The sequence below is a fragment of the Mustela erminea genome, chromosome 11, assembly GCF_009829155.1.
Source record: "Mustela erminea isolate mMusErm1 chromosome 11, mMusErm1.Pri, whole genome shotgun sequence".
In the NCBI taxonomy this organism is placed as follows: Eukaryota; Metazoa; Chordata; class Mammalia; order Carnivora; family Mustelidae; genus Mustela; species Mustela erminea.
In genome coordinates this window covers 2,746,090-2,757,684 of record NC_045624.1, presented here as the reverse complement: position 1 = coordinate 2,757,684, position 11,595 = coordinate 2,746,090, and the positions used below count along the sequence as shown (strand labels likewise).

The 11,595-nt window shown below is 56.4% G+C and overlaps 1 protein-coding gene across 1 annotated transcript; it reads left to right on the top strand.

Annotated features, from left to right (window-relative positions):
• INSIG1 (insulin induced gene 1) lies at positions 1–9,948 on the top strand. The gene is given in 6 exon segments (XM_032304744.1): positions 1–239; positions 241–427; positions 2,629–2,753; positions 3,975–4,141; positions 4,532–4,631; positions 7,992–9,948. Coding segments are annotated over 6 exon segments (825 nt in total). The 5' UTR covers positions 1–23; the 3' UTR covers positions 8,022–9,948.
• The last annotated feature ends 1,647 nt before the right edge of the window (positions 9,949–11,595 follow it).

The window sequence follows — 11,595 nt, the reverse complement described above, 5'->3', positions numbered from 1 at the left end:
CGCCGGCCCGCCCGCGGTGACCGATGCCCAGGCTGGACGACCACTGCTGGAGCTGTTCCTGCGCCCAGGGCGCCAGGCACCGAGGCCGCCCGGGAGCCGGGGCCGGAGGGCTGGCGGCCAAAGTGGGTGACATGCTGAGCCCCGCCGCGCTGGCGGCCCGCAGGGGCCCGGACCCGGACCCCGCGCCCGCCCGCGGGCCTCGCAGCCCCGGGACGGGGGCTCGCGGCGCCGGTGGCGGCCCCCCCCGGCAGCTGGCACCACCACCTGGTGCAGCGGAGCCTGGTGCTGTTCTCGGTGGGGGTCGTGCTGGCCCTGGTGCTCAACCTGCTGCAGGTGCAGCGGAACGTCACCCTGTTCCCCGAGGAGGTCATCGCCACCATCTTCTCGTCGGCCTGGTGGGTGCCCCCGTGCTGCGGGACGGCGGCCGGTGAGTGCGGCGGGGTGCGCGCTGGGGGAGGGCGCGGGCGTTGTGGGGAGGGCGCGCTGGGGGGTGTCGCGGGGGGAGCCGCGGGGGGAGCCGCGGGGACGCCGGGGCAGCCTCGCGGGGACGCCGGGGCAGCCTCGCGCCGACCTGGCCCGGGGGCCGCGCGCAGAGCCCGCCGCTGTCCCCTGGCCGAGCGGGCCCGGGATTGGCGGCCGGCGAACTGGTGAGCGGCGCGGCCTCGCTGCCATTGGCCGCGCGCTCCAACACGCTACCCGCCGGCCACCGAAAACAAACTGTCACGTGGGCCGGCGGGCGGGGGCGGCGCGCGGAGGGGACGCTCATCCCGCCGCCGGGGTGCCGCGGGGTGCCGCCCGGCGAGAGCCTGGGATCGGGCGCGCCACCCTCTTGGGGACTTTCTGGGTTACCTGAGAGTGCACGCTTGGTCTCGGCTCGCAGACCACGGAGCGCGTCCGTGCCGGGCCGGCACTCATTGTTCCCCGCAGCCCCACGGGCGCCAGGTGCGGAGTGCGGAGAGGGCACTCAGGCCCCTGCCCTCAGCGCGCCAGCTCTGCCGGACGGAGCAGCGGTCTTCCATGTGGGACCGGGTCGGGGCAGGTGTGCCCCGCTGTCGGCTGTGTAGCCAGCGTTTACGGACCGCTTGCTTTGTGTTTGATGTGCTCTGCTTTGTGCACGTCTCAACAGCACGCTCTGATGGCTCCATTTCACAGATGTGGAAACTGAGTCACAGAGGCCTTAGGCATCCCTGTCTTAGGGGGACACAGTGGACGGCGGGGCCACTGTGCATCACACTGCAGACTGTCTGCGTGGAGTCTGGGTGTGTCCCCGGACTGTGGAGACACATCCTGTTGGCAGCAGACTCACTGACCACAGCTGGAGGACACAGGGCTCAGAGCCGGGTGCTGTGTTCTAGCCAGGACGCATCATAGGGGATACTGCAGCTGCTCAGTGTGTAGACTGCTTTCGTCTCTGTTCTTAGGAAGATAGGGTCCTACTTGGCCTTGGTAAATCCTTTAAGCATATGGCTATGCTATTAAAAATCCTCTTTGAGATTTTTACCTAGATGCAGATTCCTTTTTTCATGCACATATGGTAAAGCATTTCTTTCTCCAAATCAAAGATCTGATCTTAAAAATGAGGTATTTTAGGTTAGGCTTTATTTGCAGTTGAAGCTTCAGGGGATTCTAGGACTATCTGAAACACAGTGTCTCCTACCTCATTTAAAAAAAAAAATTATCAGATAAGCTATGGCAAGATCCCATAGTACATTTGTATCTCTTTAGCCTTTAACCCTATAAGGTAAGGTTAAGTTATAGCAAAATAAGTTCTAGAATTGTTTGGGTTCTGGTTTTCAAAACTCTAAAATTAGAACTTGGTAAAATGTAATACAAAATAGAAACTGAAACTCGCCCATCGGATGTTTTATCAGGACTGTGTCTCTTGTTTCTCTGTTCAGGAACCTGAAATAGTTTCCTCTTTCATGGGACACCAGGTGGAACTGCCCCGTGGCTTTCAAGCCTCCACCCTTGGTGACTTTAGGTTCTGAGCCTTGTGTCCCACAGTTGGTCCCGGGGCCAGGACCGCCACCAGTCCCCATGTGCCCTGGTCCTGCCTTGGCTTTGTCTGCTTTGCTTCTGTCCTGGAACGCCACACCCTCCCCTGTCTAAAATCTCTGTCCTCTTGTTTTAAAAGTCTGTGCCTGTGAAAATGCCGTAACTCTCCCCCAACAGTAAGCTCTTCCTACTCCGCCTTCTAGTTACATAACCCTCGTCATTTTACACATGAGGGAACAGACATGAGGCTCCAGGTCCCATCAGAGCCCGCGGGGAACAGGGACCTGGTTCTCTGAGCCTGGTCCCAGGCTGTTCCCACAGGTCAGGACCTGGAGTCGGAGGCTCAGCATGGTTGACTCGTCATAGCGTTATATGGATAATTACCCCTGCCCGGCTCAAGTCTGTGCTCACCTGGACTGAAGAACAGCCATTTTATTTTCAGTTTCTCAAAACAGTGTGATCCTTTTGTTGTACTCAAGGAAAACAGAAATACAAGATCCGTCTTCGGCTGTCATATTATAGCTTGTATATTTTTCTAGAAAAAGAACTGATTTGAGTAATGTGTTAATGATTGGCGCATTGAGATCCTTTCCTTGTGAGCCAGCATGCTCTAACACTGTGTTGTTTTCCCAGCTGTCGTGGGCTTGCTGTACCCCTGCATTGACAGTCACCTCGGCGAGCCGCACAAGTTCAAGCGGGAGTGGGCCAGCGTGATGCGCTGCGTGGCCGTCTTCGTTGGCATCAACCACGCCAGCGCCGTATCCTTCGCAGATGTGCTCGGTCCAGAGCATTTCCTTAGCTTACATGTTGAAGTGTTCTGTGCCTTTTAATCAGTATGTATTGTCTCCTAGGCCAGTTGAATGGCCTTCTTCCAGACCTTTAAAGACCTTGGCTTGGTGTCTACTTGGCAAGAGTTTTCAAAGTGGTTCAGGAAACTTAAAGTAATCCCAGAAGTGGAGAGGACTTTCTCTGTTGTGCGATAGTCTTCCGGCCCCTTGGAGTGGGTTTCGTGAATTCCCTTCACCTTCCCACCTTCCCACCTCCTCTGCTGTGAGGACTTGGTTGCTCTGGCCCGGGGAGCAGTGGCTGGGTGGGGGGGGTCCCTGTTGTGGGCCGCTGCTTCTAGAGGTTGAAGAGAGACGGGTCTCTGCTTCTCTGCCCCTCCCTGGCTGTGCCAGCTGTGAAGTCTCAGGGCCAGCAAAGGTGGTGTCCTCTGCAGGGGGTTCTTAACCAAAGGTCCCTAAACTTCCCGAGCCCTCGGGTGGAAGGTGTTGCACAGAGTACATCCGCGCTATATGTCAGTGCGTTTGTCAGGAAAATAGGCCGTAGTTTCCCAGGTCTCAAAAGACTTGGGGTTTCTTTAACACAACTAGATTCTATTTCAAAATCTTAGGGGAAGGTCTTTTTAGAGTTACTGTGTCCTACTCTACCTGTATCTTAACGGGAAGAGCGTCAAGACGGGATATTATACCTTAGCTCCGACAACGTTTGTGTTTTCACCTGCCAGTCGGTAGCGCTGTGATGAGAGGCAGGCGTGTGTCCACGGACTGTGGGAGCGCGTACTGTCGAATGACAACGGATGAGGCACCCGAGGAGACATGGGGAGAGAAGTGTGTTTCCTCGGCTCAAGTTAATAGTCAAAACAAGAAATAGGACGGGGACTGCGGATGACTCAGCAACAAAATGTGCTGTTCCGTGGTCAGATACCAGCAGCTGGAGCTTCTGGAGCGTTTCCTTTTAGATCGTGTCTCACCGAGTGACCCAGCGGAGTCCTCGGGGTCATGGCAGCCTCGTACCCAGCAGACCGTTTCTGCTGCAGTCCGGGCGGGTTCTTGGGATGGAGAATTGTGGGCTGCGGAATAATGAAAGCACACGTGTAGGCTCTGGGCGTTTTGTTTGCTTGTCTGGGTGGTTTTTTCCTTGGCTTGTTTTGATCATCTTGAAAATTATTGAACTTTTCTTTAACCTTGCATCACTAGAAGTTGGATTTTGCCAATAATGTCCAGCTCTCCCTGACATTAGCGGCCCTGTCTTTGGGCCTCTGGTGGACATTCGACCGTTCAAGAAGTGGCCTTGGTCTTGGGATCACCATCGCCTTCCTGGCCACGCTGATCACCCAGCTGCTGGTGTACAATGGTGTCTATCAGTAAGTCTGCGCCCCCAGGCAGCGACTGCGTCTGCCAGCCGTTCCTCCACATTTTTTTTTTTTAAAGATTTTATTCATTTATTTGACAGAAATCACAAGTATGCGGAGAGGCAGGCAGAGAGAGAGGAGGAAGCAGGCTCCCCACTGAGCAGAGAGCCCGATGCGGGGCTTGATCCCAGAACGCTGGGATCATGACCTGAGCCGAAGGCAGAGGCCCTAACCCACTGAGCCACGCAGGCGCCCCGCGTTCCTCCACTTTTGTTAGAAATACCCACGAAGCTGAGATGCCCTGTTTTACTTACATAAACATGAGGTCAATTTAGGCACGAAAGTCTCAAAAGTGCTGCTGGTCGTGGATTGACGGGACCGTTTCCTCTGTTGTCTCTGCAGGTACACGTCCCCAGACTTTCTGTACATTCGCTCCTGGCTGCCGTGTATCTTCTTCTCCGGAGGCGTCACCGTGGGCAACATCGGGCGGCAGCTGGCCATGGTACGTCCTGACGCGGGCAGCTCCTGGCACGGCGGGGCTTAGCCCCGTAGAAGCGCTTGACGAGAGTCGCTGTGACGTGTGCTGCTCGATGTCTAGTTGAGACCCAAGAACGATTATTGAGAAAAGCAGACTTTTAAAAAAAAGAAAGAGTAACAACACCAAGGCAGCTCTTTGCTAAACTGTAAAGATTCAGGGATCTGTAAACACATGGGGAGCTAGGAAACAAGCAGAGTAGTAGGGCCACCCGTCACGGAACAGACGCGGGTGGTGACTTTTCTGCGCTCTCTGTTGCTCCGGGAACCGGCAGGGCGCAGTGGCCAGAGTGGCTGATGGTGGGTCACGGGCCCCCCAATCCTGCGGGGTAGCAGGTGCCAGGAGACCCTGTGCCAGGGTCTGGGCCTGGGGAGGCCGGCCCTGCCCTTCCCGGGACCCATGGGCCTGGCTCAGCAGTGCTGGAAACCCCGCCGTGGTCGGGGAGCCCGGCTTCCGGGGTGCGGAGCCATTTCCCGCGAGCCGGAAGGCAGAGGAAGTCGGGGTCGCTTCGGTGGTTCTGGTCAGTAGTAAACACTCATGTCTAAACACTTCAGTGGACGTGGACATTAAACTTCTTCTCGAGTTGACTTGGACTCTGGGCCTTCGGAAAAGTGAACTGAAGAGAACTGTGGCCCTAGGAGGCCGCTGCCCTCAGAGAGCAGCCAGGGGCTGTGTCAGAAAACTTATCTCGGTCCCTCCGGCTGCTTACAGAGTTCGTGTGTGCCAGCTGATACTCGCTGGTGGGGGTCGAATTTGAAGGCTGCTTTGGGCTGGTTCCCAGAAATAGAGCTGATTTCAGAAAGACAGAACGTGTAGCTTGTCCCATTGGTTCTGGAGTTCCTCGTCCCCCGTCGCCCCCCTCAGCCCTTAGAGTTTTGTGCAGCCAGTGCCTCGATGGGGGATTGATGAAAATACGGTTTCTCGCAGCCCTGATGAGGGTCAGAGGACTTGGCTGACTTCTGTAGGCCCATGCAGCTTCACGGGGGATGCCCCTGAGGCTGGCTTCCTGCCCCCAGCCAGCCCACTGACTGGTTTTCCGAGTAGAACCTGGCAGACCCACCGTCTCTCCGCCATCCGTCCGCCAGTGCTGGCTGCTGTCACGCTCCTGATTCAGTAACTTCACTGGAGAACTCCTAATACAGCTTTCGGGATAAAGCTGTCGTCAGCCAGGGTGACTTCATAAGACGAACATTTGTATGACATTCGGCACGTCAGAGGTGGTGGCTTCGGGCTGCTGGGGGTGCTGCTCTGTGTTCTCGGAGAAGGTTCGACCCAGGCTCAGCCCGTACACGTGTCTTCCGGTCATGACGGGCCTCCCACGGGCACGAGTTGTAAGCGTCTAGAAATGGTGGGAGGAAACGTCTTCTAAAAGTCATGCAAATTGTACCTTCGAAAATACCACTTGAAGATTGTGTTCGTGAATGATCCTTGCTGTGCCCCGTCGGTCATTATGGTAGAAAGCTTAAAATTAAAAATTGAACCGCTAAGTTGTAGAGATAAAAGTAGCTAACTGCAGGCTGTGGTCCCTCTTTAGTGTTTAGAAGCGGGGAACGTCCCTAAGGATGTTCCTGTTGTGTCTTGAAATGCGGGGTGTGACCATCCCCTTCCCGCCCAGGTGGTGAGAATGAGCGGACTTGTCAAGGCTCTGTGCCCACCCCGCCCCTGTTTCCATCCATGAGAGGGTGCGGGTCCTCCCCCGGGTCCCAGCCGCAGGGACAGTTAGCAGAGTCGGAAGTGGGGGCTTCTTCCTCTGGGCCGGCCGCCCGCGGTGCTGTGGGCCAGGAGGGGAGCTGCTCGGTGGCAGGTGGCCACTCCTGGTGGCTCCAGGCAAGGGACATGGCAAGGTCCCCATTCTCTGGCTGGAGAGCCAGGACGGGTGAGCACGTGTGAAGCGGTGTTCAGTTGTGCTCCTGGCTGTGTTGATGCTGGAGAGGGCTCCGCAGTGGAGCGCGGTTTCTGGCAGCTTCTGGCGCCATGGCTTCAGGGAGTTACGGATGCCTGTGGGCGGGGGCCAGCTTGAATTCCTGTTCCACAGCACGGGCCCTCGGACTTGGCGGGCAGCACTCGAGGAGACCAGCCTCTTGGGGAGGCGGCGGGGAGGTGGGATCTGGAACAGGTTAGAAGCTGCTGCTTCCGGAAAGTAGAACTGTGCATGGTTTAGTGTACGTTAGATTTTTCTAGCCTTCATTTAAAAAGTTACAGCAAGGGGCTCTGTGTGTTAGAGCCTCTGCCTTCGGCTCAGGACATGATCCCAGGGTCCTGGGATCGAGCCCCGCATCGGGTTCTCTGCTCAGCGGGGAGCCTGCTTCCCCCTCTCTCTGCCTGCCTCTCTGCCTACTTGGGATCTCTTTCTCTCTATCAAATAAATAAATTTTTTTAAAATCTTTTAAAAAGTTATAGCAAAAGCATTACTTTTAGGATCAGAAACCGAAGTGATGTGCGTAGGGACTCGTAGTCGGTGGAGGGTGTGGATGGGGGAGCAGGCAGGCTCGCTGGGCCCTCTCGGAGCCCGTGCACGTGGGGGCCCTGCGGGTGGCTGCCCACGCCTGCCTCCACTTGCAGCCAAGACCCCAACTGAGCTTCTGAGCGCCGCTGCCTTCCCGGGCGCAACCCCGGCCTTAGACCCCGTCCTCCCGCCGCGAACGCAGTGGGCAGCTGGTGCCCGCCTCTCTGACTGTCCCGGCTCCCACCCCCGCACCTGCGCACGCCCGTCTCAGGAGGGCAGCCCTCTAGCTCTGTGACAGCACACCCCGTGCGGCGCGGGGCTGCCTGCGCCCCGAGAGAGTCCTCTGTGCCCTGCAGCGGCCAGCAGAGCGGGGGGCCTGCCGATAAGGTGGGGGTGTGGGAAATGACACTTGTCTCTGACTACGCCAGGACCCAAGAATGAAATACGCAGGCCTGATGAAGGTTCCCTGCCTCCCTGCTGGTGCGGCCTAAGTGCTGCTGACCCCGAGGTGGCAGAGGGCCATGAGGGGCTGGAGAGCGGGAGGGTCTGCAGGTGCCCGCAGCCCAGCCCTGTGGGGGCTGCGAGCAGGCCCTAAGGGCCCTGGGTGGCAGGGCTGGGGAGTGAGGCCCAGGCCCTGTCTTGGAGCAGCCCTGAGGCCACCCACCGGACAGACTGGGAGAGCGTACCCTGTCGTGCAGGCGCGTGACCTGGCAGGGGGGAGCCTCCCGGCCGAGGGCGACGAGGAGGTCGTTGACTGGGGGGGAAGGCGCCTGTCTGCCTGTCTGCTGCGCGGGTGGCTCCCTTCCTGCCCCGGCCCCTCCAGCCGAGGAGCTGCTCCTTCGCACGCGCAGGGCTCACCTTCTCGCTCTCTTTCCGTGCAGGGGGTTCCCGAAAAGCCGCATAGCGACTGAGTCTTCAGACCCACCGGAGAAGAGCGCGATTTGGGAAGAAAGTCTGTGACATTGGATTGTGACAAAGATTGTCTTTTTTCCTCAGTGATCCATTTAGATGGGGCTGACTGTCCCCATGACTCCCGGAAAAATAACTCACCTGTCCTAGAGTAGCACGCGGAGAAGAGCTGCTTCTCTCGAAAGGGCACTTGCTTGATGCGCCCGTGCCCGAGTCCGCTCCGGAGACGCGCCCCCAGGCGGGCAAGGGAGTGCTGGCAGGCACGGCTTCCCGAGTATTCGATCTCCTTACGTTATTAAAAGCAGGTTGCCATATTTCAAAGCCTTGAACTGAAGCCTAATTACCAGCTGTTGGTTTTGTATCGCTGCCCACAGGGGATAGAGCTCGATGGTGCTTAACAAAGGTGAGGTGTGGAAAAATAGGAATATTTATCCAAAAGTTTTTAAAAATAGGGTTGGAAAGAAGAGAAGTGGCGGTGAGCGCAGGGAGGCTGCATGGGGAGGCCCCAGTGCTGAGACGCTCACGCCCCCACGCCTCACACGCGTGTGCCCCGCAGCGCACAGATGCGCTCCTCCCTGCCTCGGAGCTTTGTGCAGACAATCTCCCCGAGCGCAGAGGGCAGGGAAGGCCGCGGGTCCACACTGCGGTCGTCTGAGGGCCTCACCGCGACACCTGGGGAGTTTCATCCCAGATCCGTAATCTGAGAGGGCGTCCCCGTCTGCCGAGCGTCTCGGGCTTAGGGATCCGGAGTCGCATGCGGTTCCCTCTGTGCACCGGAACGGACACGGCGATGCGTCCACGGCCCTCTGGAATCTGCAATCCGTGATTGCCTCGTGAGCGCCGCGTGCGCACGCCGCCGCCTGGAGCGCCACGCGTCTCTAAACACTCGGAGATACCGGTGAGCACAACGTCTTCACGGACTGGCATAGACCATCCCGGACCCGCTTTGCAAGGACTGGGTCTCAAACATTAAGTGCAATGTATATGAAACCAATCTGAGCCTTGTATTCTCTTAAATATTTATTTTTTTTAACGTATGAGAGGTTGAAGAGGGCTCTCCGTTCATTTCAGCGCTGCGCGGAGGCGGGACTCAGCAATAATTTCTTTCAGTGAGGAAGTTGATCTGTTGTGCCCGCCACTGAGCCCCGGTCCTTTCCAGATACTCCAGACGTGTGGGATGGGCAGATAGACCTGGCATTTTTACTTACAAATTTACCTTTTTGTACTTTGCAGTTTAAATGTTTTTGTTTCAAATTCTGTGAAAGTGACTTCATTACGAGACTCCTTTTGACTAGAAACGGGCAGTGGGCAGGACGGGGGGTCGGAGGGCCGGGCGCCCGCGGCTGGGAACGTGCCCCCTCGGCTCCGCTGGTGCAACGATCTTGCTACGGTTGTTCAGTTTTGTTCCAAGAAAAACACCTCGGAGCAAATTGTAGGTGACCGTGTAGCTAATCTGTGTTAGAGGAACTTTGTGTAATGAAAACAGGATCGTTCCGAACTTGGCACTGACCTCTGCACGTTTTCTGAAAGTGCAGTTGGATGATTAGCCGTGTGAAAAGATTTTTCAAGGAAGAGGTCAGCATTTTATGAAAAACCAGAAGTTATTAGGTGAAAGCAGTAATTGAATCTTTAAAGTATACTTGATCATGTACAAACAGTAAGTATTTTTTTCTCTGAAACTGGAAGTAAATCTCTATCTCTTAGAAATAATGTAGCCAAAAAATGTGAATCTGAAGAATTTTTTTGCCAATACTTTATAGCAAGTATATGAACCAAAGTGATTTGCGTTTGTAAAAATGTAAAATATGATGAACAAAATTTGCACTATACCGGATACAGACATCTAGTGAGATTCACAGTCATACTAAGTTTTCAGCACTGTGTTCTTTTTGCATTCATTTTTTACTTTTATTAAAGGTTCAAAACCAACGCTTGTGTTTACGAGATTTTCTTTAAGGGGAAGGAGGGGGTTCTCTGGAATGTTAGGGTTCGGAATGGGAAACGGCGTTACAGCTCTTCAAACGTGACTAAATGTTGAGAGAACCTCTTGGGGAAACGCTGCTGGAGCATATTTTTACTTCAGGTGGGAAGTGGGCCGGCAAGAGGGGCGGCAGGGTACCCCTCCCTGCGCCGGAGGCGGGGCCTCTGCCTGAGCCTGGCCCCGCCGCCCAGGAGTTCTGTGCTCTGTCCAGGTGAAGGGCTCCTTCTCCCCATCCCAGATAGGTGTCTCCCCACAAAGAGCCCAGGAACAAGTCCTGTCAGAGGAGTCCCATGTGTGTCCAGCCCAGGGGCTCAAACCCTCCCAGCCCGGGTCTGAGAGTAAATCCGCGAGGCCTGCGCTTCCTGGCCTGCGGCCGGTAGGTGGTTCAGGGATCCGGCTGCCTCAGGGGCGAGACTCACCACTCAGAGGTTCCTCCTGTCCCTCTGTTGGTGGCAGGGCTGAGCGCAGGGACTCCGCGGGTCCTGAGTACCCCCCACCTCAGCAGCAGAGTTTCTGGAGATGAGAGACACACTGGTGCCGGTCGGCCTGCTGGTCAGCCGCTGCCCCAGGGACGTCCCACCCTCGCATTACAGGCTTTCCCTCCATGCTGGTGACAAGATGAGGGAGGGAACCTGCCTTTCCTGGGGCGCTGGGGCGGCTCAAGTCAGGATCTCAGGGTCGTGGGATCGAGCCCCACGTCGGGCTTTGCACGGAGTATGAAACCTGCTTGAGATTCGCTCTCCCTCTCTCTGTCTGAAATATAATAATAACAAAAAAAAATAAAATTGTCTTTCTATTTCATGTGTTCAAAGAAACCTTTGGCATTCATTTCTTTTATTAAAGGTTCAAACTGAGGTTTGCTAGCAATGCTCACTTGGTGAGAGTTTCCGCGGTCTCTGTAATAATGTGGCCGGCAGTAGAGACCGAGAGTTGGGGTCTACTCTGAAAAGCATTATATTGTGAAAGATTAGTACAGACGCTACAAGTCTGCTTCAGCACATGCCGTGTAGTAAGATTCTCGCCCACGCCCCGCTCATCTGCCGTCAGGCCTGCTCCCGACGGGTTGTGGGCTGATGAGGAGTAATTCGCGGCAGGCCCTGAATACGGCCAGGATGAAGTCTACCCACAGCTGACACCCGCCCTTGGTGCTCTGATGGTTTCTTCATAAGGTTCACGCCTGAGGAGTTCCTCACCTGGGCATTTATAGAAACCGCCGTGTGCCAGGGGGCTGGGGAGCCGGGGGGCGCTGTGGCAGGACCGTGGGAGCCTGGCCAGCCCAGAACAAACCTTGGCCCCACACCACACTCTTCCATTTCTCAGACACTGGATTTTGGCGTGGGGCACATGCGTGACGAGTTCGCTACGGTTCTGTTGTTGCTGGGACGCGCCTTCTCAAGCTCAGGAAGACAAGACAGCTCAGGCCGCTGGAGTCCCTCCTTGGGTCCCGTCTCTGGCAAGTTGTCCCAGTCACAGCTGTGCTGCTCAGTTCTCGTCCTTCAGACCTCAGCCAGCGTCCCTCTCCCTTTCCACGGCACATCCGTCTCCCCAGCGCTCCCCAGGCCACAGGGCCCTGTCCCCAAGGCCCCTGGAGCTGT